This window comes from Bufo gargarizans, chromosome 5, assembly GCF_014858855.1.
Source record: "Bufo gargarizans isolate SCDJY-AF-19 chromosome 5, ASM1485885v1, whole genome shotgun sequence".
NCBI lineage: Eukaryota > Metazoa > Chordata > Amphibia > Anura > Bufonidae > Bufo > Bufo gargarizans.
In genome coordinates, this window is record NC_058084.1 from 320,066,173 (window position 1) to 320,093,700 (window position 27,528).

Genomic DNA, 27,528 nt, shown 5'->3' on the forward strand with positions numbered 1-27,528 from the left:
CAATGACCCAAAACATACTAGTAAATCAACCAAAGATTGGCTGAAAAAGAAGAAATGGAGAGTCCTGGAATGGCCAAGTCAAAGTCCAGATTTGAATCCCATTGAGATGCTGTGGGGTGACTTAAAAAGGGCTGTACGTGCAAGAAACCCCTCAAACATCTCACAGCTGAAAAAGTTCTGCATTGAGGAGTGGGGTAAAATTTCCTCAGACCGATGTCGAAGACTGGTAGATGGCTACAAGAACCGTCTCACTGCAGTTATTTCAGCCAAAGGAGGTAACACTCGCTATTAGGGGCAAGGGTGTCCTATCTTTTTCCTCAGTTAGAATAGGCATTTTTGTAGAATGACATTTACAGAAGATCTTGAAAAGACTTTTCTTCAGTTTTCTTTGTTTAGTCGGATTACTTTAATCTCTCTGTATTGTTGAAACGGAGATGAAATAACCTTTTATTAAAAATGTTACAAAAAACCACATGCTTTCAAAGGGTGTCCTAATTTTTTCACATGACTGTATATAGAAAATGTTTTCTTTCTTTAATTTGGGCTGTGAAGCGCTCAATATTTTGTTGTAAAAGAGTTTCTTTTTTATTAAAGTCACTATGTTCACTGAATTTTTTAGCCTGTAAAATGCTTTCCTTCAATTCTGTCTCACTCACTGATAGTAACCGTCTCTCTTCCTCCAAGAATACCCGCATTAAGCGGAGGGAGCCTGCAATAGATTCCTGCTCCCATTTCTTGAGAAACTCACTAGAGCGTACACGTGCTCTAGGGAGGATCGGGCTTCTAAGACCTCTTCGAACTATATTGTTTTTTATATAAAAGTGTCCAGGGTCTGAACCTCCCACCAGCATCGAACATGATCTTTATATATACGGTTCAGCAAAAGGTAAATTCCCCTGTGGCTCGTGCATTATATGCAAATTCATCACTAAAGGAGATTCTTTCACTAGCTCCACTAGTGGATTAAGATATAAGATCCGGTCCTTTATTAGATGCACCTCAGTGGGTTTGATATACCTCATTACCTGCAAATGTGGGCTACAGTACGTGGGGAGGACCAAGCGAGAACTGAGGCGCAGGATAGGTGAACATCTATCAGACATCCGGAACTCAAGGGTGTCTCGTCATGTGCGTGAAGCACATGCTGGGAATCCAGATGTATTGAAAGTTCAGGGTATTGTGATGCACAAAAGATCCACAAGTGGTGGAGACATAGATACCCCACTGCATCAAAAAAGGAAGCTATGTGGATCTTTAGATTGCAAACCATCCAGCCTAATGGGTTAAATGAAGCAATTTCGTATTCATGCTTCATTTGAGTTACAGGCATCCAATAATTTGGATGTTTTCTCTGCCCTCATGTGCATATATATGTTGATCATAACGGGCACCCCTGTAAGCTTTAATGCTTGTTGCATTTCTATGATTGTTCCCTTGATATGGAAATGCTTGATAAGTTCAGGGGGGTTATTTAATGGTAACATCTTGTCCAATCGCTTTTGGACTATGCATCTACCCCTCTGTTGTCTGCGCTTTTATTTATGTCACTGCTTTTGTCCATGCTTTCCCGGTGTACGGCTCTGAATTGGATGCATATACACACCGCTATGTCACCAACTTCGGATCCCTTGTTATGTTGACACCAGAACGAGGCGTTTAGGTGGCAGATTGTAAGCCGCGATCTTCGATTCCCCTTCATACAAGCACTTGCTGTGCTATTTGGAGGCATGTGTCACGATGAGAGCACTGGGCGGATCAAGGGTGAATGTCAGATGACGCACCTTTCTCTGATTCGGCCGAGCGCTAACACACGCCCCCACTGTAGGCGGGGTTGACTTGATATCTTTCCGGCGTTCAAGTGGCCGCGTACGGCCATCACAGCGCCGAATGCCTTACCACGCACAAGTGTGAGGTTTCTTACAGCGAAGTGCGCATGCGCCGGCACTTCGCTCAACCCCTGTATGCGCGAGATCTTACAGCAGGAGGAGGGGGAGGGAGAGCGAGAGGCGGCACAGAGGATTAGGAGGCAGTGCAGAAGTCTGAAAAGGCGGCGCTGGGCACGAACGGCGGCGGGTGCGGCCGGCAGCTTGGATCCCTTGACATTTCCTTGGGCAGCTTATTTCTTTGAATGACAGGTTAGTAAAAGCTGTTTTTTTTTTTAGCAAAATAAGGCTACAGATCACATTTAGGAGCCCACATTAGGAATCGTGATGAGGCCCTGAACATCAGCATATGTTTAGCTGACAGGGGTGAAACCTGGTGACAGAATCCCTTTAAACCTCACAGATGCTGTTGTGGCTATTGACAAGAAAGTAAACGTCAGGGATTGGCATCATTATTGATCGTGGACACTGTTGGCTGGTGTCAGCTTTATTATACAGCCAATACCCATAATGTATGGATGCTCCATACATCCCCTGCAGCCTAGCAAAGCGGTCACCATAAAAAAAACAAAAAAAAACCCCTGATTAAAAACGACTTAAGTTAAATCCTTATTAGAATGTCTGTCTCGGTAACTTGGCTGTACCCCTCTGTGCTCAGAGTGGAACACCATGCTTCTTCATATTTTTGGATACTTGAATATTCAAACCAGATCAGATATTCTAGTATATAAAAAGCCTGACCTACTGACAGAAAACCAAATTATACCCAGCACTAGTGCTAGCAGATTGTCGCTTCATGCACAAAGAACCAAAACAGTGAATTTTGTCCATTATAGCCACTTTTATTGGTGCAGCAGCTGGGATGAACAGTACACAAGACATCATTTAATCCGCCCCCATCCCCTTGCTGGAAATCAAAAAACAGTGTCACATTTGTATATAATGGAAACCATACTGCATTTGCTACACGATTAAGGAGACAAGAGGAGGGAATCACATACCCAGTATCCCTCACCCACCTAGGAAGTAAGGCACTTCACATCTGATTTAACAATGGGAAGAAATATTATCATAATGGTAAAAAACTGGTGCACAAAAAGGTGTATAAACCAACAACTAGTGGTAAAACGTCCATCCTGAGGTGTCTTTGTGGAACTTCTGAAAGACAAGTTTTAAAGGGCCTCCTTCTTCAGGATAGGGCCTGTTGCACAAAACACTGAGAAGACAAACTGTCAATACAGGCATAGGGCTACATGGTGTCACGTGTCACAAAGTTCACACATGTTAGGAGTTGCAGGCCATCTTATGCCACTATGGAGCCCTAGCCATATAGTACTGCATGTAAATAATTCAGTTATCATTTGGCCCATAAATTAGCACAAACCCATAGGGTTTAGGACAGATTTATAGTTCATCTCTGGAGTGGCGCAGGACAAAGCTTTGTAATGTGTCCAGGTCTCTGGCTCCTTCATGTTCCCCAATTTTGTCCCCAGCACGGAAAAGTAATAAAGATGGATATCCACGTACCTGTTAAAGAAAGAAAATCAAGTACAATTAAAAGGGGTATTCCTATCTTAATGATCATATTTTTATTAAATTATATAACCCCCAAGGAACATTTGGCTAAATATATTGCTTAAAAAAAAAAAAAAAAAAAAAAATAAATAAAAAGTTCGCTTTATATTTGAAGCCTCCAATTCGATTGTTTATTTTTGCTGCCCATGGAAACGGTCACCACTCGCCTGCCGCATCCATGGGCCGCGCTTGCGCAGAAGAACTCTGGGGATCCAGTGACCAGCCTCCCTTGCAAGCACGGCTTCGGGTGACCGCGCACATCTATATTCCTTTGTGCCTTGTCCGAAACAGAGCTGCACATGCGCGACTCCATTCTAAACGCGGCACAAATAATTCTAGTTCAGCGCATCGGCCGCCCGAACAGTTCGGGAGAATAGTGTAGAATTAGCGAAGGAGGGGAGCTGTCCGGGCTTTCAGAGTTCAGCCCGGATCTCCTCAGTGAATGGTGAGGAGATAGAGGCTGCACTGCTGTGTATAAATGTGCCCCCCCCCCCCTCCCCCTCCTTCAATTTCAGAATGGCAGAGTATAAATAAAATTCTTGTGGCGAAAACATTGGTGGGCAGTGTGCCCCCCACCCCTCAGTCATTGGGGCAGTCGCAGTTCCGATCGGAGTCCCAGCAGTGTAATGCTGGGGCTCCGATCGGTTACCATGGCAGCCAGGACACTACTGAAGTCCTGGCTGCCATGGTCAGTTACTCTGCAGCAATATTCTTACATGCGCTGTGGCTGGCGCTCCTTTTTGTAACTCGTCACATGTCTGTGCGGCGCATTGCTATAAGTAATGCGTCGCACAGACCAGTGAGTTACAAGAAGGAGCGTCGGGCAGCCACAGCGCATGTAAGTATATGGAGATGGAAGAGAGAAACAGATGTAGCAGAGCTGTATATGAGACTGTTCAGCCACAGTGCTGGTTGAAGAGATAAACAGACAGATGTAGCAAAGCTGTATATGAAGCTTTTCAGACAGACACAGTGCTAGCGGGGGAGTAGAAAAAAAATGTAGCAGAGCTATATAGGAAGCCATTCAGCCAAAGTGATGTTAGGGGACTTGAGTAGCCACATGTAGCTGAGCTGTATATGCATCTATACAGATACATAATGTAAGGTTTATACACAACTGGGAGTACAGCTGTAATGGAAAAATATCTGCATCAGTGCTGGTGGGTGGGGGTTGGTCATGTTTTATGGGAGACAAAAGCAAAGATTATAAGTCTACTAGCTGACAAGCTTTTGAGCTAATGTATAATATGGAATTATATTTTTTTTGATTAAAAAAATGGTTTGTAAGAGATCAGACAGAGATTGTGTGCAAGGGTCCATTCACACGTCCGTGGTGTGTTGCGGACCCGCAACACCTGGCCGGCACCCCCTAAAGAAATGCCTATTCTGCTGCGGACAAGAATAGGACATGTTCTATCTTTTGCGGAGCTGCAGACCGGAAGATCGGAGCCGTGCTCCACAAATGCGGACAGCACACTGTAATATATTCTACTTTTCAAACCAGGACCTGCACATTTTTTTTTTTTTTATAACTGAATGATAAAAATGTTGTCTATTGGACTGCAACCGGACACACCCCTCCCAGAAAGGGCATGGCCTCTGAGCTGTCAGCTTGAAATAAATGTAGCAGATCAATTAAAGTAATGAATAGAGAAGTCTCAAGACTTGAGGTAGAGGGCTGGTTAGAAAGAGGATGTCTTATTTCATTTTTTACATGAATCATCAGATAACCCCTTTAAGCCAGGCTCCCTGCATGTTTGGGGAAAGTTATCCATTTTTAGTTATATAGTCCTCGGCAAATTTGTTTTACAGTAAACATACCACCTGCCCAGGACCACCACCAATAGGATGATGGGTGCTCAGTTCCTATTCAAACATGCATTTGGGCTAGAAGAATGCACACAAGTGTCGATGAAAGTAATTGTCGTGTTTAAAATATTTTCATTGCTTTTAATCAAGTGTGAGGTCTAGGCTTAAAAAATGCAGCGCAGATCCCTTTGTTAGTAGCATTTCCATAGTTGAGGGCTAAATTCCTTTTTACCAATGGATATAGCTGTTCATGGCAACCAATCACGTCAGTTTGTCTTTCCAAAAAATACTCTGAAATAGAGGCAGCACCTTGATGGTTGTCATGAGCGGCTACCAGGGGCAGACTTGGAACTTAAAGTGACCCTGGTAAAAAAATAAATTTTTTTTTTTTTTAGTTGGGTTCAATTGATGGAAGGCAGAGCCAGCAATACCATACTGTGTGGCACATTATACCACCCCAATAGAGCAAAGTACCACAGTCCATCACAAAACACTGCCAGCAGCACAAAATACAACCCTAAAAAAAAAAAAAAAAAAAAAAAAAAAACTTCCACTGGCCGGCCATAAGGAGGGCTCTGGCGGCCCTCTGGGCATTGGCCCATCGGACATTTCCGTGTAAGGTCTATGGCCAATCCGTGCCTGGCGGCTACTTCAGTTCCTTTGTCTTTGAAGCGGCTAATAAAGTCCCCAGGCCTGCCTGCAGTGTATCCCCATCATGATGTGCACTGGCGCAGCCTGCTGGACAACTGTCAGTCTAGTGCTAACAGTATACTACAGGGTACAGAGTATTAAGGCAGCATTCAAAAGATTTTTTTTTTGGGGGGGGGGGGGGGGGGGGGGGGGGACAAAAAAAAAAAAAAAAAACACACAGTGCAATCAAAAAGTGTTATGGGTTTTCTGCGATATAGCAGAGGTCCAACAACCAGGACCTCCACTGATCCACTGTGAGAAGGCACCGGCGTTCCCATGAGGGGGCCGCGGCCTTCTAAGCTCACCAAGCACAGCGCAGTCCATTTTAAAGAAGCTGTGCTTGGTATCACAGCTCAGCCCCCATTCGCTTCAATGGGACAGAGTTGCACCTAGACCATGTGACGTCACATGGCCTAGTGAAAGCTGAGAGAAGGCCGCAACACTACTGTGAGCTCCAGTGTCTTCACAAACATCTGATCGGCGGGGGTCCCGAGTGTCAGACCCCCTATCAATAAGATATTTATGACCTATCCAGATGATTGGTCATCACTAAAAACTTGGGAAATCTCTTTAACAAAAAGTTAATCAATAAGTTGTGTACACCAAAAATGGTGCCATTAAAACTTCACTGACAAAAATAAAATAAAAAAAATAGTAAGTTAAAAAGATGTCCCAAAACAGGGATGAATGGAGCAGCTGTGCACATCCTTAACCAGTCACTACATTCACTTCAAGAGCACGGAGCTCTAGCTTGCTGAAAGTCTCAGCGTTGAACCCTGGTGGCCTATTTGCATCTACCAGAACAATCTTAACTCTCGATAGTCCTTTGTGAGTAAACAGGCTGAACTTCTAGCTGACAGTTTGTGTATTAGGGAAGGTAAAATGTACATCAGTATTCTCTACTAACATCACTAAGAGTTCACACTTTAGTTATGAGCCAAATCCAGGTGCAGATCAAAAAACACAGAATAGGTGCAAATCTTTACATTACACCTGATCCAAGTAGGCTCCACAATAACTGACCAAATAACCAAAGGGTAAACTTGGCCTATCAGAGGAATGGCTGCACTGGATGTTCATTTAGAATGAAAAGGGCTGTAAGGGTTTTCTACCTGCGCATGTAAATAAGATTTTTTTTTTTTACCCGTTACAGATCTTAACCACCTATAATGGTTTTGCCTGAGTCCAGCTCGGGTAGTGGGAAAAGTAGCCAACTGTGGCAGGGGAGGGCTGCTTTAGATGCAGATGCCTCCTGAATGGTAGCAGCTAGAAACATGCAACTGGTCTTGTTTGAAACCTGGCATTCTAGCTCACACAAAATAACAGCTAAAGTCCAAGCAACAGAGGAGAGATCACTGCTAAAAAATGAGTCAGGAATAATTGCGGGTAAAACCTGCATTTACACTATCCCGATTTATATCAGCGATATCATCCCGTTTGAAGATATTGCTGTCATTCTGGCATTTACTGTCTGAAAGCTGGACAATACAAAGCTCATATCTCTAGCTGGTATCGAACCAGAGATATGAGCAGATAAATCAGGCCCCCCCCCCCCCCCCCCCCGTCAGTCAGGAGGAGAAGAGAACGAAAACAAAACAAAAAAAATTTAGGGGGAAAGATTAAAAAAAAGTTATTTAATACGCAATATATACCCCAAAATGGTTCCTAAAAAGCCTACAACTAAGGCTACTTTTACACTTGCGTTTTGGGCTGGTCAGTCATGGATCTGCAAAAACGGATCGGTTACAATACAACTGCATGCATCAGTTTGTATCATCTGTAACATAGCCAAGACGGATCCGTCTTGAACGCCATTGAACGTCAATGGGAGACGGATCAGTTTTCCATGGTGCCAGAGAAAACTGATCCGTCCCCACTGACTTACATTGTGTGCCAGGACAGATCCGTTTGGCTTAGTTTCGTCAAGCAGAGAGCAAAACATGTGCTGATGAAAACAGTGGCGGTGCAGGAGCCAGGCAAGTACAGCTGCAAGAAAAACTATGTGAACCCTTTGGAATGATATGGATTTCTGCACAAATTGGTCATAAAATGTGATCTGATCTTCATCTAAGTCACAATAGACAATCACAGTCTGCTTAAAACTAATAACACACAAAGAATTACCGTATTTTTCGCCCTATAAGACGCACCTTTTCCCCTCCAAAAGTGGGGGGGAAAAAATAGCAGTGCGTCTTATGGGGCGAATGCTGCTGATTTTGCAGAGTTTTCAATGATACACCGCCGCGATGCCGGGCGGCGGGTGTATCAGCTGTGAGGGAGGAGGGGCTGGGGGCCGGCATCTGCTTTTATAATGACAGCGGGGCCCGTGCAGTGACTGTATTCTACTACACGTGCCCCGCTCACTGTATAATCGTATCTCTAATAGTTAATTGTTATGTATATAATCGCATAATCAGCGCTGTGTATTACTTACAACTACAAGCGCTCGCCGCTCGGTAGGTAGCAGAAAGGAGGGAGGAGGCAGGCCGGGAGGACAGGCGCTGGCAGCGTGAGCCATACGTCACGCGCCTGCGCCGCCCACTTTATGAATGAAGCAGGCGGCGTGGGCGCATGACGTATAACTCACGCTGCCAGCGCCTGTCCTCCCGACCTGCCTCCCCCCTGCTACCGAACGCTTGTAGTTGTAAGTACCGTAAAACATAGCGCTGATTATGCGATTATATACATAACAATTAACTATTAGAGTTACGATTATACAGTGAGCGGGGCCCGTGTAGTAGAATACAGTCACTGCATGGGCCCCGCTGTCGTTATAAACGCAGATGCGACCCCCACCCCGTGTATTGAAGGTCATTCACTACAGGGACACTTATGGAGGGGATCTGTGGATGACACATAGCATAAGATGCTATATATGTGTCATCCACAGATCCCCATAACAGTGCCATCCATCCAGAGAGCCCAATAAGAGCCACCCGCAGATCCCCCATAACAGTGCCATCCACAGACCACAATTAGTTCAAAACCCACTAAAAGCACACCTTTTGGTTCAAAATATTTTTTTTCTTATTTTCCTCCTCAAAAACCTAGGTGCGTCTTATGGGCCGGTGCGTCTTATAGGGCGAAAAAATACGGTAAATGTTACCATGTTTTTATTGAACACACCATGTGAACATTCACAGTGCAGGTGTAAAAAGTATGTGAACCCTTGGATTTAATAACTGGCTGAACCTCCTTTGGCAGTAATAACTTCAACCAAATGTTTCCTATAGTTGCAGATCAGCAGTGGCTTCCTCTGTGGTATCCTCCCATGAAAGCCATTCTTGTTTAGTGTTTTACGTATCGTAGATTCACCGACTGTTAGCATATGCCAGAGACTTTTGTAAGTCTTTAGCTGACACTTAAGGATTCTTCTTCACCTCACTGAGAAGTCTGCGCTGTGCTCTTGCAGTCATCTTTACAGGATGGCCACTCCTAGGGAGCGTTGCAGCAGTGCTTTCTCCATTTATAGACAATTTGTCTTACCGTGGACTGATGAACAGCAAGGCTTTTGGAGATACTTTTATAATCCTTTCCAGCTTTATGCAAGTCAACAATTCTTAATCGTTGGTCTTCTGAGAGCTCTTTTGTGCGAGGCATCATTCACATCAGGCAATGCTTCTTGTGAAAAGCAAATCCAGAACTGGTGTGTTTTTTTTATAGGGCAGGGCAGCTGTAACCAACACCTCCAATTTCATTGATTGGACACCAGTTGGCTGACACCTCACTCCAATTAGCTCTTGGAGATGTCATTAGTCTAGGGGTTCACATACTTTTTCCACCTGAACTGTGAATGTTTACATTGTGTGTTCAATAAAGACATGGTAACATTTAATTCTGTGTGCGTTATTAGTTTCAGCAGACTGTGATTGTCCATTGTTGTGACTTAGATGAAGATCAGATCATATTTTATGACCAATTTGTGCAGAAATTCATATCATTCCAAAAGGGTTCACATACTTTTTCTTGCAACTGTATATTCACTGAATGGCTTGGGCATATGCAGGAGATTTTTACAGTCTTGGATAACCTCTTTAAGAATTGTGAAATTTTAAAGCACTAAAGTTGAAGCTGCACAAAATTTTATTACTCAAATAATGATTGCTAGTATTAAAGAGAGTAGTGTTGCAACTTCATGATTTTGTAACATTGATAGGAAGAGACTAACGTGCTGACTGTCATAATTCATTTCCATGAGAGATCTGAGCAACTTTTCAATATTTTTAATGATCTCTGAGGAGGTGATGGCTTGCACAGAGAGGATTCTCAGAACACTGCTCAAGATGCTTAAAAGCTATGAACAATAACACGAGACCAGAGGAGATTAGCATCTTCTCCCTACAATACTCGCAATAACAGCAGAAAAATCTGAGAGATCTCCAGTAATTGGAGGTGGGGGAATCTTAAAACATAACTTTTACTAATAGTCGTTAAAATATTTCAAACACCATAGAGACATACAACAATTATAGAACACTTGTGTGCTGTGCGCCAATTGGCTACAACATTACTGAATACGTCACCAGGCAGGTTGGGACCATGGGATACAACCTGGGGAAGGAAAAAATAATAATTTGAACAATCTCACCAATCCAGACGCGATGAGTGGTTGCTTCGGAGGCCCCTAGGTTGCCATCAGTATCAGCTCCAATGCGTGATCAATGTACCGCCAAGCAGAAGATAGGAGTTCTCCAATGCGTCATATATGCGAGGCTCTTGAATTTCTATGCAGAGGTGGCAGCAGGAACAGCTCTCCCTAAATTGCCGGGGAAGGGGGCTGAGACAACCCTACCTACTTATGCAGAGCACCCGCCCCAGAAAGGGCGACCCTGCCCGGATACCTGTCCCTAGGCTTGGGCAGAATCCCTAGTGCACCCTAGAAAGAAGTTCCCGACGTGCCACGTTTCGCTGCAGTAACTCATCAGGGGAAACGTCGTCTAGGTTAGAAAAGCTGAGTACACTTCCCCCTTTGCAGTCGGGCTCCACCCCAATCTGTCAGCCCATCCATTGAGCAAGATTGAAACCCAGTTTCTCGAGTTGGGTCTCACTGAATTTTGATAGGTTCAACCTGATTAAATGCCCTTTTCTTTGAACTTTTGTTGTATACCAACTGACATCAGTCATCGATGCCTTGTCTCCCCAGCCGGAATATCCATTCCTTTGATCAGGCATTTCCAACTGCAGAGCGGCACTGCCGCTGTCCCCACTGTTCTACTTCCACATCATGTGATCGCCGCCTGCGTTCCATGGAGCGCATGACGTGACACATCGGCGAGCCTGGGGGCGCGGTTCCGGCATCACATGATCGAGTCACCTGACTAGTCACACAGATTTTGCATTTAAGGGCGCGAAGCAGCGCCTTTTACCGAGACACCGAGCGTCAGAATGGACGCGTAGTCATGCAGCCCTGCCCACTGGTAGTTAGGCTACTGTAGTTTGTAATTACCTTGAAGTCCTTTATCACTATAGGGCCCCTTAGGGATTTTTCCTGATCACTTGCATTTTCAGTATGGGACATCGTTTTACATTGGTGGTAATCCCTGTCTCCTGATTCATAGTTGGAGTTATCCACTTTAAATATTCAAAGTTTAGCTATTATGTAATCAGCCAATGTGTATTTAGCTACCTCTATATTCAGCAACTAGCATATGTTTATCCAGCAAGTTATGTACCCAGCTTATTTACCCAGATAATGGTGTATGCAGCTATTAGTGTATTCAGCTTTTCTAACCTAGACGGCGTATCCCCTGATTAGTTACTGCAACGAAAACGTGGCACACCGGGAACTTCTTTCTAGGGTGCACTAGGGATTCTTCCCGGGCCTAGGGACTGGTATCTGAGCGGGAAAGGGGGGGGGGGGGGGGGGGTTTGGGGGGTGTCGCCGCTCTCGGGGCAGATGCTTTGCATAGGTAGGTAGGTAGGGTTGTCTCAGCCCCGTTCCCCTTCTAGGGCAATTTAGGGAGAGCTGTTCCTGCTGTCACCTCTGCATAGAAATTCAAGAGCTACCCTGCCTTGCATATACGACGCATTGGAGAACTCCCATCTTCCACTTGGTGGTACACCACGCACCGGAGCTGGTACTTATGGCAACCTAGGGGCCTTTGTCGAAGCAACCACCCATCGCGTCTGGATTGGTGAGATTGTTCAATTTTTCCCTCCCCCAGGTTGTCCCAACCTGCCTAGTGATGTAGTCAGTAATGTTGTAGCCAGTTGGCGCACAGCACACAAGTGTTCTATAATTGTTGCATGTCGCTATGGTGTTGAAATATTTTAATGACTATTAGTGAAAGTTATGTTTCTAAAGGATCACTGTCATATTTATTATAATTTTTTTGCTAAAGTGGAGGGCAAGTGATACGTAACAATTTTGCAATAGACTTTATTTAGCCAAAACATTTATTTTTGGTAGAAAACTGGGGCTGAAATGGCCCTTGGCAGCACTCTTCAAATGAGCGTTGCAAGGGCCATGCGGCTCCTATTAGAAAAGGGGAGACTGGCTGTGCTTCCCTGGGAGACAGAAGGCTGGGCACAGGAGTCTTAGGAGTTAAAATTACATTTATATTCCCCCTCTCTATGCAATCTAATGCTCCGTTACATTCACTGACCTGCGATAATAATTCATGAAGCAACCGCCAGAAGTAGAAGCACTGTGCGCAGTGAGGCGGTTGCTGTTTCATGAATTATCATCACAGGGATCGCAGGTCAGTGAATGTAACGGAGCATTAGATTTCATAGAAATGGGGAATATAAATGTAATTTTAACTCCTAAGACTCCTGCCCAGCCTTCTGTCTCCCAAGAAAGCACGGGAGGCAGATGCACAGGCAATTTTTCCATTCAATTAGGACTATTCAAGGGAATCAATAATTTACCATTATGTTTTTTGTACGCCGTATGCATTCCATTTCAGTGTTTCCATATCTCCATTCAAAGATAGAACATGTCCTATATTTGGCCGCAAATCATGTTCCGTGGCTCCATTAAAGTCAATGGGTTTGCAAATAAAAAAAAGGGGGGGGGGGGGGGGGATGCTCTCGTCGGTTCCGCAAAAAAAAAACGGAACGATCTATTGAAGATGTTATGCCCAGCCTAATTTGTTCTATGCAATTACTGTATATGCCATACGGAAAAACGCATCCGTGAAAAGTTCAGTTTTCGCAGTTCACATTTTAGGTTAAAAAGGGTTCTACACGATTTAACAATTGATAACCTATACTTTGAAAAGGTCATCAATATCAGATCAGTGGCGGTCCAACACCACGCACATCCTCCAGTCAGCTGCATTGGAACTACAGACCTCTGTCCACTGTGTAGTGGACAGAGCCGATTATTGTAGCACAACGCCTATTAAAGTCAATGGCAGCAGCTCTGTCCACTACACAGTGGATGAGCTGTGTAGTTCTGGCACCTGAGCTAAATCACAAACAGCTGAACAATAGGGGGTGGGGTGTCGGTCCCACCTATCTGCAATTGGTGACTTATCCAAGGAATAGGTCAAATTGTTAAATCCTGGAGAACTCCTTTAATACGGAGCTGTACTTACTGAGAATCTATTACACAGGGATCTTTCTGCAGTGCAGTCAACTTTGGCGATCTTCACATCACTCAAACCCGGAAAGTCCTTTTTAGAAAGATCCTCCCATATAGGGGCAAGATGTTTACAGTGTCCGCACCTTGATGTGAAGAAGAGGGGGAAAAAATAAAAGTCACTTTATATAAAACCTTAATGAAAAGAAAGTAGACCCAGACAATCTGGGGAACCTACTTTCAACACCCCACAATTCACAGCCAAAATACTCACCACGGTGCATAGAATTTAATGAAAGTAACGCCTGTGGCGACAGTCTGGTCAAAGTCACTTTCAGTAAGAGACAGGACTTTGGACTGGAAGAGACAAAAACAAAATGTTTTTCATGAGCACCTACGTGGATTTACACTTCATGTCTTAATGAGCCGTGTCAGGTATTCCCTCCATTACACAAACTAAATGTACCCTTTTTCAGTCACTGCGGCGTAAAGTTGCTGTGTATTTACTAAAACTGCCAAAGAACTGTAACGTTTCATCAGTTTTCACTCTTCAACTCCTGTGAATTTAATTGGCTGCACTTATAAAGCGCCAATAGATTTATATGGCTGTCAGCAGATTAGTAATAGCAGTAGCTGAGAACTAAACGTGGAATGAAGACTACAAAAATAATAACCAATATTATTGAAGTTATAGCTTTGACACCTATTGGTTTCCATCCAATAATTAGCCAGTCATCATATCCAGCAAAGCTAATCAGCCAGGTCAGAGGATGGCACGAGTATCCTTCAATCACAACGGGCACATTGTTTGCTGTAGGGAAACCCAGGGATCTCTGTCCGCACGTACACACCTCTGCGGCTGCTGGCTCTTCAGTCTGTGCTGGGATATCAGCTTCCTTTCCGTCCACAGTTTTCAGTTGACTTTCGGCATATTCTTTCATGGAATCCAAGTCTCTCTTTCCCTTGTATTGATCCACCTATAACAGAAGTGCGTGGTAAACAACATAGTCCTCATCATAGTTTAGTGCCCTCATTAAGAGAAACAAAATAAGAGTATAGCAGGTTTGCAGTCCTCATCATGTGACATATCAAGGAAACGGATATGCTGAAATTGCCCTCTTAAAAGGGCCCTGACTGATGTAAAAAATGAAAATGAGACATAGTAGATGACAAACCCCTCTTAAAAAGCTAGAAGCAGCCCAGTACCTCACATGTATCCAGAGATCTCTAAGCTCACTGCTCCAATTGCTATGCTAGATCTCTTAATGTGGCAGCTCAGAGAGCATGTCCATTCTGCTGCAGCTCTCTCTCCCAGCAGTGCTACCCCCATCGATCTGACCTATCCTTAGGGTAGGTCATTAATACCATGAGGCCAGACAAGACCTTTAATTGTTAACCTCTTAACACACAGCGCCGTACATGTACGGCACGCCGATCAGGCGGGTGCAGGAGCTGCGCCCGCCCGATCTGCGTCAGGGGTCTGGCAGTCACAGGTAGCCAGACCCCTGCTGTATGCGCTGGCATCACCAATGCCGGCGCATTAACCCCTGCACGGCCGCGGTCAGCGCTGACCACGGCACATGCAGACTTCAGACGTGTGCAGGGTGGCCATTGGGTCCCCGGCTGCTATGACCACGACCTGATGGCGGAGACGGCAGCCTGATGCCTTCCTTAAGCATCGTGGCTGCATTCTGGTAGAGCCTGTGAGATCCAGCCCCCTGGATCTCACAGGCAGGAAGCTGTAAGTGTATTAGGCCCCTTTCACACGGGCGAGATTTCCGTGCGGGTGCGATGCGTGAGTTGAACGCACTACACCCGCACTGAATCCTGACCCATTCATTTCTATGGGGCTGTTCACATGAGCGGTGATTTTCACGCATCACTTATGCGTTGCGTGAAAATCGCAGCATGTTCTATATTCTGCGTTTTTCACGTAACGCAGGCCCCATAGAAATGAATGGGGTTGCGTGAAAATCGCAAGCATCCGCAAGCAAGTGCGGATGCGGTGCGATTTTCACGCATGGGTTCTAGGTGACAGTCTATTCACTGTATTATTTTCCCTTATAACATGGTTATAAGGGAAAATAATAGCATTCCGACTACAGAATGCTTAGTATAATGGTGCTGGGAGGGTTAAAAAAAATAAAAAAGTTAACTCACCTTATCCCCATGATCGCCTAGTTCCCGGTCGGTCTCTTCTTTAGCTGTGGCTAAAGGACCTTTGGTGATGTCAGATCACATGCTCCATCACCATGGTGATGGACCATGTGATTGGAGCATGTGATCTGACATCACCAAAGGTCATTCAGCCCAAGCCCACAGCTAGAGAAGAGACCGACCGGGAACTACACGATCTTGGGGATAAGGTGAGTTAACGTTTTTATTTTTTTTTAACCCTTCCAGCACTATTATACTAAGCATTCTGTATTCAGAATGCTATTATTTTCCCTTATAACCATGTTATAAGGGAAAATAATAGAATCTTCAGAACATCAATCCCAAGCCCGAACTGCTGTGAAGAAGTTCGGGTTTGGGTACCAAACATGCGCGATTTTTCTCACGCGAGTGCAAAACGCATGACAATGTTTTGCACTCGCGCGGAAAAATCGCGGGTGTTTCCGCAACGCACCCGCACATTTTTCCGCAACGCCCGTGTGAAACCAGCCTTACACTGGTAATACACTTACAGCCAATGCATCCCAATACAGAAGTATTGTCATGCATTGTAAAGGGGATCATACCCCCAAAAGTTGAAGTCCCAGAATGGGACAAAAATAATAATAATAAAAAAAAAAAAAAAATAATAGAGATAGATATATATTTTTTTAAACCATCCGTATGGCATCTTTTTTTGCGGATCCATTGTAATAATGCCTATACTTGTCCGCAAACTACACACGGTGTGCTGTACATGTTTTTTGCAGGCCCATTGAAATGAATGGGTCCACATCCTATCCGAAAAAAATAAAAATAAAAACACGGAAACAAACAACGTTCGTGTGCATGAGGCCTTAACAGAACTTTAGAATAAATAAAATGTCAGTTGTTACGCACTTTTTCCCCATTTCTAAACCACAGCAAAGTTGGATAGCCGCGGACTTGATTGTCAGAGCACAGGTCACTATGCTGGGTACAGTCCACCTACACGGAGTGAAGAAAAACAAGATACCAAATAACACCACACAAGTTATGTTAATTTAAACAAAGATAATTAATGTGGAACTTTTATAACTAGACCATTTAACCTCCTTTATTAATGAGCCTACTTGAGTTTTTACATTGCTGCATTTAGAGAATAAAACACACACATTGCACACAGCATTGTTTTTTACATCACTCATATTGTGGATCAGATAACGGCCTTATTAAACATTTTTATTACCACAACGAGACTTCAAAATATGATCTGCCAGTCACGGTTCTAGTGCTATACTCTGTAATCAGTGACAAACTGAAAAGCCATTTGTCTGTACCCTGGCCTAACAGACACAGTAAGCACCGGCTGCCTTGGCAAATCAATGTTCCACGATAGTGTCATGGGGCACCAATGGGGTGACGGCAGTAGTGCTCTTCTCTATACTCCTGCACAGTAACAGGGCCCTGCAGCACCCTTGGGTTCCCAGCTTCTACCAAAGCAACATATCGTTGTTCAGCAGTAGGCAGGTGACTTTCTGTAACTTTTATGCTGAATCTACAGAACTGGGGGATGGGTTTGAAGGAAACTAAAAAAGCAGAATGGGATGATAGTATCTTTACATGTGTTAAAGAACATCTGGCGGGGATAATGGTGCGGTCTGAACTGGAGAACGGCCTTAATAGAAAATATGACGCTATGGAAACTGAATGAGAAGCTCCTTCCTGTGTCATGCATATTCATGGACTTATGTAGTTGTGGAGATGTAGGGACAACGTAGTGCTCTTCTGCCCCACATGTATGTGACAAATGGCCGAGACAGACAGCCACTGTGCTCCAGTGATGACAAGGATTGAAGAGAACAGGGTTCACATACGTTGAACTTAAGACAAAGTATATCATCAATGGATGACTACAGAGTTTCATTATTTAAAAAAAATTATAATATTTAAAAAAATAAAAATGTGTACTATTTTTATTTATTTTTTTCAAATGTCTAATGTTAAACATACAGCAAAAACTTGTGAGCTCAGCTTTAAACTGCCAGTAAATAGTGGTCACAGCTGTCAACCAGAACGCAGGCCCACATGTTTGTCCAGTGATCAATCCTACCTACCACAAGACTGCCTTCTAATTACATATGGACAGTAATTAAAGGGGGTCGTCTGTTCTTAAAAGATTGATTACCTATCCTCAGGACAGGTTATTGATATCAGATAAGTGGGTGTCAGCTGCTTGACAAGGCCGCGAGTCTTGTGCTGCATCTTCTTCACCGTTTACCTGCATATTGTCTAGATTGTAGCGGCAGTGCCGTGCCATTACAGTGGTTCGTCCCAATGACTTGAACAGAAGATTAAAGCTGTACTTAGCACACTCTGCCACTACAACCTAGACATTGTGCACAAAGATACTGAAAACAATGCAGCGCTGATCAGTGAATGTGCCGGCAGTGGTATCCTCACCAATCTGAGGGTTGGTCATTTATAACAGAAAACAGACAACTCCTTGAATTGTTAAAGTTTTAAACTTTTTTTTTTTTCTCCTTTCTTTTCTTCAAATAACCTGACTCAACCCTCAGGCTGCATTGATCTTCCCTGGTGACAACCTTCAACACAAAAATGAGTCTATTTCAAGATATTTTGTAGGGAAAATTGTATACTGAATAATCTTAATAAAGCAAGGACACATCTGCAGGAACTCGGAGTGCAGGATATGAACGCTCACGAGTAGTCATAATAAATGGTGACTAATTTGTTGGTTGGCATTTAGCACATACTCCAAAGTAATGTACAGCATTGTACTGTACAATACGTGCCTGAGATCTGATATGTGTTCATTTAAACCGGACAGGTTGTTAAACCAAATCTAAAATAAGGGTTTTCCCTGAGCCATTTAGACCAGCAGTGAGGACAAGAGCGTGGCCCTGGAAGGAGCAGAGGATTAAACTGGTACGTATGGCCATTTTTGTTATTTCATCACAATTTCTATTAGTGGGAAAATGTTTAAATCACTCAGAGTACAGAGTAAAATACATATCAAGCCAAAGGATCAAGCCAATACAAGACCAACAGGCTGTATATGTGACCAGCATGTCAGTGGCATATTCTCCGCCTCCACAGATAAATAACGACACCTCTGTACGTACCTTAGCAATCTGGACAGCATCAGAATCCTGATATGATGATGCCAGCTGTTCCCATGCAGGGGCCAAGGATTTGCAGTGTCCACACCAAGGAGCAAAGAATTTGATGAAATGGTTTCCTACAAGGTTACACGTTAAGACAAGTAAATTAACAGCATGCCATATACAGGTATGTATACATGTATACAGGCTACATAGTGAAGATATTGTAAACTTATGTGGACATGAATAAAAACAAAAACCAGTTCTCTAACAGTATGCAGTTTTTATGTATAGTTTTTTTTGTACATGCATTATGTATATGGTTAAACCAAGACCCAAAACTAAAAAAAAAAAAAAAAAAAAAGTTGTACCTTGTGCTACATGATCCTTGAAGTTAGATGAGGCAAGCTCATAAAGGCCCTGCTTAGCTTCTGGAGGTTTGGGAGCTTCTTGTTCAACGTTTGGTTCCTTTATAAAAAATTTGAATTAGTTCAAAGCAAACTTCGAAACACCAGATAATTGTAGTACAATTGAAATCGTAATAACAAACGCTGGCCATGACTATGGTTTCCCTAAAACACTGCCATACAACCAATGTGAACTGCTGTACAAGCACAGTCACACTCCATGTGTGTGGACACATCCTCTCCTAGGAGCAATGCATTATGGGAGAAGAGCTGCATACATAAAAAATTGGATGAACCATGCCACAATTTTTTTTTTCCTGTCAAAAAGTGTAGAAGAATAAATATATATATATATATATATATATATATATATATATATATATTATTTTTTTTTTCCAACTGTTGACTAAACAAAGCCGTAATATGGCTGCACATACTTTTCTCCCCCCCGACCCCCAAAAGTGGGCGGAAAATGTCACTGCGTCTTATGGGGCAAATAGCATAGCCAACGGCAGCAAGAAGAACGCTGGAGGTAAGGAGCGGCGGCTGGAGCAGGAGAGGCAAGTATTTTTTAGTTTATGTGATGACTTACTTTTCAGTGGTGTAAGGGCTGTACAGTTTATGAATGTGGCCGCAGCGTATGGAGTACGGGCAAGAGTGTACTTTAAGTGCACAGGGAAATGTGCGCTTTAGGAAGGGGAGGGGGAATCTCAAAAATTCTAAATGCATTAAAAAGGGGTTCTCCAGGGATAAAAAATGAAAACACTTAAAATATTTTATAATAAATATATTCACAAATACCTTTTATTACTTAGAATGCCTTGTTTTGTCTGGGGAACAATCATTAGGAGAAATAAAATGGCCACCGTCCTATTAGTATACACAAAACCTGTCCTAATCACACAGGAGGACAAGTTGCTTCACCACAATGAGCCATAGTGCCGCCTCATCCTCCTCTCTGCTCTGCTTGTCGGGAATCATGATCCTGAATACAAGTGAATCTCTGTGGGAATGGAGATGATGAGGAGACATGAGAGGAGGGTGAGGTATGGCTAATGAGCAACAGCACTTGTTTACAGTCTTCATTACCACAGCCTCACATTACCACAGCCTGTCCTGTCCATCCTCTCTGTACATCATGTCTTCTCATGAACTAAATTCCCCAGAGATTCAGCTAAAGTTCTTATCTGTATTCAGGACCATGATGGCGGCGGCGAAAACTCTTTACCTCAGTGTTAGAAAGTGACTTGTCCTCATGTGTGATCAGTACAGGTTGCGTGTGAACTAATGGGACAGCGGCCATTTTGTTTCTCCTAATCATTGCTCCCCAGACAAAAACAAGCCATTCTAAATAATGAAAAGGTATTTGAGAATATATTTATAATAAAGTAATAAGTATTTTCATTTTCTAAATTCCCAGAGAACCCCTTTAATAAAGAACATTACAAGAAGTATTATTAGGACACTTCATCAAAACGTTAATTAAAAGTTTAGTTACTTTTTAAATTGGGAAATTTGAACATTTAAAGGGGTTTTCTGGGATATTGACCCCTCGGGTTAGGTTGTCAATATCTGATCAGTGGGGCCTGATGTTAAAGACACAGCAGCACTATAGGGACTGCTGGAGCCTCAGTCCAGTGATGTTACACTCATTGGTCACAAAACCTATGTGCAGCTCAGTCCCACTCAAGCAAATGGTGATAGAGCATCAGTAAGAAAGAGCTGCAGAAGGCCTTTAACATTAAAATGCATTCAGTATTAAGGGAGTTAAAGCTCTATGTACAAAGAACAAAAAAAAAAAGTAAGTAAGGGTCCTCCTGACAGGTGCCCTTGGGCATATCTATAACACAGGAGAGATGTGACGGCTTTAGCATCATCAGGAAGGATGTGCTTCCTGAACACTCACTTCTTCTGGCTCCTCATTTACAGTCTGGAGCATCCAGTTCTCCAGAGTCTGGAAATCTCTTGCTCCCTGGTACTTCACAGCTTCTTGACCCGGTTTAAACAGTTTTAGACTGGGGAGAACAATGAGAGGAAGCATTACTAGTCACTGCATGGTAATTACTTACATAGTAAAGACAGGATAGGACATGGTGGGAGAATCAGAAGAGCTAGCAGAAAGTGAAAAACTCTGGAGGGGGCGCTATGTTCAACCTTTATTGCCATCTCTAAATAACATTCTAGGTCCTTCAAGAAAGCAACTGTAAGACGCCTCAGATGCTGCTCATCTCTTGGAAAGGAGGAATGTCAGACTGAATAATACAAATTCTGCCCTCTGGACCCTTGTAGCCCACAGCTGATGATCTGCCAGACCAGCTGACACTGGATTGTAAGAGGGTCGTATCTCCGAGTGTGAACCTGCACTTCTGCTGCCTCCCATTACCACTGCTGGTGGATAGGACACAATATAGAGCGGACACTGTAAACTATACTTACCATGAAAGTTTGTTAAAAGGAAGCAATCAGCAAGTTCATGAGGCTTGAACCACAGGCAATCCTCACAGGGGCCCCAATCAGAGAGATTTTACTCTGAAATTATACAGTATTTCACAGAAAACATGAGCTGGGAATGGGAGAGGAGTTTGTGGTGCCACTTCTCGCTGTCCTACAGGGCGGGTAGAAGCCGCAAGCGCGCTCTTCTCCATGTGCCCTCCTCAATTTGTTTGCTCAAAAAAGCTGCCGCATTTCAGAGGGAATCATAACCCTCCGTCATGAGGAGCCCCGCTGGGATGTCATACAGTCTGTGGGTCAGGCAGCACGAACCAGATGACAGGGTCCCCAAAGCTTACGTTAAAGCTGTGGATGCAGTTCTCATCTGTAAAACTCAGCTTACAGTTTAAGGGTCCATTCACACGTCCGTAGTGTATTGCGGATCGGCAATACAACTGGCTGGCACCCCCATAGAAATGCCTATTCTTGTCCGCAATTGCAGACATGTTCTATTTATTTTTTTCCCGGAGCTGCGAACCAGAAGATCCGGAAATGTGGAGAGTACATAGTGTGCTCTCTGCATCCATTCCATCCCCATAGAGAATGAAAGGGTCCGCACCCGTTCTGCAAAATTGCAGAACGGATGCGGACGTGTGAATGGAGCCTAAGGGTCCATTTACACGTCTATGTGTTTTGCGGATCCGCAAAACATGGATACCGGCAGTGTGCATTCCGCATTTTGCAGACTGCACATCGCTGGCACTATAATAGAAAATGCCTTTTCTTGTTCGCAATTGCGGACAAGAATAGGACACGTTCTATTTTTTTGCAGAACGGAAGTGCGGATCCGCCAATGCAGACAGCACATTCCAGCCCCATTGAAAATGAATGTGTCCGCACCCGTTCTGCACATTTTATGAACGTGTGACTGGACCCTTAAATTATAGGAATACCTTATACTAGGCCTACATAATATATCGCCAAAGCAATCACAGTTAATCGCCATATCGCAATCGCCAATTGGCCGACCCAAAAATGCTGCAATTATATTACCAAATTTTTCGCTTTATAAGAAACTAGCAGTGCGCCTTATAAAGCGATGGTTGACTTTTTACGTGGTTGACGCGGATGTATCGCCGGCCGCTATGCCGCACAGCGCGTGCCGGCGATACATCAGTTACAGTATATGGGGGGGGGGGGGGGGGGGGGTATGGAAGCAAGTCGTTATTTTAATGAACAAATGTTCTTCTATTTATTCTATTTTATTCATCTGTTCTGTGCAGTGCTATTAAGAAAATGGCAAGTTTTGTATTTTGTACTTTTGCAGTAATGCAAATGTGTTATTTAATTTAGTAAAAGATGTTTTATTTTGAAAAACACTGTGCATTTCAGTTCTTGAGTTAAGCATAACTACATTTCAGCATTATCAGTAATTTGTGTGTACTTTTGCCTTGAAAATCCAAGCAAATAGACCTCTAGCACAATTCCCTTAAAATATCGCATCACATACCGTTATCGCAATTTTTAGCGCCCTAATCGCAAAAAATTCCCATATCGCGCAGCCCTACCTTATACATGGAAAATACTCTGCTTCAAAATCTGTACATTGCCATTTCTGTAGAGTTCTATCATTTTGGTTGTTTAAGGAAGCACACTACTTACGTGGGATAGCCACGGACACCGTTATCTGAGCAGATCTTGCTTTCCACGGTACAGTCCACCTTGGCAACATAAAGCGGAGTCTTCTCCATGTTGTTGTACTTATCTCCCAGTTCATTCCAGGTTTGCTGCAGACGCTGGCAGTGCCCACACCTACAATCAGGAATGGGATTTCATAAAAGAGGCACTTACATAAAGAGAAAAATCTGCAACCGTTATAAAGAGGCAAAGTGCCCGATATTACACAATGATCCCCACCAGCTGTATCAACGACAAGTATATGACCAGGGCATTGTAAGAAGTACATTTAAGGGGTTGTCCCATGAAAAATATTCTACAGTTTTCAAACCATCACCTGGATCTTAATACTTTTGTAATTGCATGTCATTAAAGGGGTATCCCCAAATGGGGGCAGATCGCTAGGATACGCCCCCTTTGTCCGATGGTCCCAGCGGTGGGACCCGGACCTATATAGAGTATGGAGCGAGGAGCACTGTGGCTGGAGGACCCCAGATTTCATCCACCACCAAGCGCTAATCCCCGCCTCTCCTATAGAAGTGAATGGGAGCATGCTGCGCATGCGCTGCCCATGATCCCATACATTTCTATGGAGCATATGGCAATATCCGAGCCAGTGCTCGGCTATTTTCAGCTGGCCCATAGAAATGAACGGAGGGCGGCTGTGCACTCCTTCACTCCTAGCGATATGCCCCCATTGTCTGAGATGAGAAAACTCCTTTAAACATTTAGTGTATCTGTATAGCGCCACCTGCTGTTTGTTCTTTATTTCTTTGTCCGGCTCACTGAGATGGCAGCGCTTACAGAACGGCCGCAAAGTGCTGAATGGTGGTACAGATTCCAAAGTGTGAATAGGCACCTGAACTTGCCTAATTCGCATGAAAATGTGTGACAAGATAGGTGCCGCATCTGTCCTAGTGATATGCCCACATTGTCCGAGATGACACAACCACAAGAAAGAAAAAAAACACACACAAACGATAGGCCAGAATCTCTACATCACAGGGAGCCCAATTAGTTACTGAAACGAGTAGGAGTGACGACAGGTCCTCTGTCACATCCCTGTTCAGACAGTGGATGATGCACAGGCAGAAGCAGCTGCATATTCCACAGCAGAAACCCCTCTCGTTTTAATGTGCATGCCGCTGACTCACTCACAGTTTAGCGCCACTAAATGGGGCCAAAAGTGTCCGCCCATCACGGTATCCTGCATGGTCCGTCTGGACACCACACCTAGAAGTCACAGGTCCTTTCCTGGTGCCGTCATGGCTATAAACCGCAGCAGTCTCAGCTATGTGGGGCAGACGTAACCCTGATCTGTGGTGTGGAATCCGCACCAATCTTTGCCAGTAAAAACACTGTACAAACAGCAAAATTGCATTTATTTGCTGGGACTGTATAAAAACACTGCGTTCTGCAGCACACAAAAAGCCACAATGTTTCAGTCCTATGTGCACTTCACCTAACAAGACATAAGGTGGATTTGGCCACTTTCACACTCGCGTTTTGGCTTTCTGTTTCTGAGACCCGTCATGGGCTCTCACAAGGGGTCCAAAACGGATCAGTTTTGACCTAATCCATTCTGAATGGAAAAGGATCCGCTCAGAATGCATCAGTTTGCCTCCGATCAGTCACCATTTCACTCTGGAGGCGGACAACAAACCGCTGCTTGCAGAGTTTTTCTGTCCACCACATGGTGCGGAGCAAGACTGATCCGTCCTGACACACAATGTAAGTCAATGGGGACGGATCTTTTTTCTCTGACACAATAGAAAACTGATCCGTCCCCCATTGACTTTCAGTGGTGTTCATGAGGGATCCGTCATAGCTATAGAAGACAATACAAACAGATCCGTTCATGACAGATGCATGCGGTTGTATTACGGTAACGGGAGCATTTTTTGCAGATCCATGACGGATCCGCAAAACACTAGTGTGAAAGTAGCCTTAGGCCTCTTTCACACTTGCGTTGTCCGGATCCGGCGTGTACTCCACTTGCCGGAATTACACGCCGGATCCGGAAAAACGCAAGTGTACTGAAAGCATTTGAAGACGGATCCGTCTTCAAAATGCTTTCAGTGTTACTATGGCACCCAGGACGCTATTAAAGTCCTGGTTGCCATAGTAGTAGTGGGGAGCGGGGAGCGGTATACTTACAGTCCGCGCGGCTCCCGGGGCGCTCCAGAGTGACGTCAGAGCGCCCCATGCGCATGGATCATGTGATCCATGTGATCACGTCATCCATGCGCCTGGGGCGCCCTGACGTCACTCTGGAGCGCCCCGGGAGCCGCACGGATGGTAAGTATGCTGCTCCCCCGCTCCCCACTACACTTTACCATGGCTGCCAGGACTTTAGCGTCCCGGCAGCCATGGTAACCATTGAGAAAAAGCTAAACGTCGCATCCGGCAATGCGCCGAAACGACGTTTAGCTTAAGGCCGGATCCGGATCAATGCCTTTCAATGGGCATTCATTCCGGATCCGGCCTTGCGGCAAGTGTTCCGGATTTTTGGCCGGAGCAAAAAGCGCAGCATGCTGCAGTATTTGCTGCGGCCAAAAAACGTTCCGTTCCGGAACGGAAGACATCCTGATGCATCCTGAAGGACGGACTGTCCATTCAGAATGCATTAGGATAATCCTGATCAGTATTCTTCCGGCATAGAGCCCCGACGACGGAACTCTATGCCGGAAGACAATAACGCAGATGTGAAAGAGCCCTTAGTTAAAAAAATAAAAAAAAAAAAAAAAAAATTGTTGTAAAGTACGATAGTAAATGTGGGTAAAAAAAAAAAAAAAAACTGACAGTAGCACAGTATCCAAGTCCAGTCTGACCTATGAAATGCATCAGAAACCTGACGGAAAACAGCAAACACAAGTGTGAACAGCGCCGACTAACATATGACCTGAACCGATGTGCGAATCAGGATATAATGAGGACTACAACTTTTTGTATGTTTTTTTTTAAAACATACAAAAAACACGCCATGAAGCCAGCAGATGTTCCCGCTCCTCAGGCATATGCACAGCGTACTACTGAATCATCATCCCATCCGACTAGTACAACCCCCTGAGCACACGTAACCTAATCCCAGGAATCTGAAGCCACGTCAGCAGATCCACACTCCCACTAGTGATGTCCAGACCCACAGACCGGGGTCCCTGTCCCACACACGAAGGCCGCAGTGACCAGACTACACGTATATGGGCCATATACACATTTACATACATGAAGACTGGATAGTAACTACAGGGGAGCGGCTGATAACGGGTTAAGTGGAGGGAAAGTCACCACCTGGCAGGGAGCCCTCAGAGGGGCACAATCACTGCCTCTTGTTTACTGACCGATAAGAAATACCAGCAGATTAGGCTTATCCGCAGCCAGTGTGTACACTGCCTGACAGGAATGGCAGAGGGTTTCCTCAGGAACAAAGACCACCACGCTGAGGTTCCCCCTGAAATAAGGGTGTAAGGGCGGCCATGACAGAAGCAGCAGGCACAGGTATAGCATTACCAGGGAGCGAAGAACATGATGAAGTGCGGCGCCTGGCTGATCGCATGGCTGAACATGTCGGCGGAATAGAGGTGCTTGTTGTGGGGGTCGTCGTCCTCCTCCTGCTGCAGTTCCCCCATCTCCCCGGACACGCTGACCAGCAGCACCCATGACAGAACCACGAACCGGCTCGGCATCATCTTTCCGGGCGAGGAGACTGCAGTCTGCGGCCTGGTCCCGTACGAGAAGAGGAGGAGACACCAGACAGAGGAGGAGGAAGATGGCTTATCAGGGCGGGAAAAGAAGGAGGGGGCACAGCGGGCCAGGTGTATTGCCACAGCCACGTCTCTCTATTCACAGGCATTACAAAAGGATTAAGCAAATATGTGTGAGAGGAAGTGTCTTCACCTCATGAAGGAAGTGTCATGTCTTCACCTCATGAAGGAAGTGTCATGTCTTCACCTCATGAAGGAAGTGTCATGTCTTCACCTCATGAAGGAAGTGGTGGCTGTTATCTAACCCTTCAGTAATGATCTTGCTCAATTGTCCTGAAAGTTCCATCTGCACAGTTTTACCAGCTGTCCATGCAGACATGTGGTGAATGCTCAACTGTCTGCCATGTTTTCAGGCTAGTTTATCCCGCGTGTGTCATACATGACCACTTAAGTCAGTCAAAACACACTGGGGCACATTTACTAAGACTGGCTTTGCTGTCTGCGCTGCCATTAGATTAGCGTAAATTATGACGGCGAGGTGTGCGGCTCATCATAAATTAGGCGTATCTG

The 27,528-nt window shown here is 44.4% G+C and overlaps 1 protein-coding gene across 1 annotated transcript; it reads right to left on the bottom strand.

Moving 5' to 3' along the window:
• Positions 1-2,704: 2,704 nt before the first annotated feature.
• Positions 2,705-27,015, bottom strand: TXNDC5 (thioredoxin domain containing 5). Its single transcript, XM_044295042.1, has 10 exons — positions 26,765-27,015; positions 23,240-23,389; positions 21,054-21,162; positions 19,112-19,208; positions 18,762-18,877; positions 16,537-16,623; positions 14,334-14,459; positions 13,757-13,839; positions 13,499-13,628; positions 2,705-3,410 (listed from the first exon to the last, which is right to left on the bottom strand). Exons 1-10 carry the CDS (start codon positions 26,941-26,943, stop codon positions 3,288-3,290), a joined length of 1,200 nt encoding a protein of 399 aa, XP_044150977.1. The 5' UTR covers positions 26,944-27,015; the 3' UTR covers positions 2,705-3,287.
• Between the last annotated feature and the right edge of the window lie 513 nt (positions 27,016-27,528).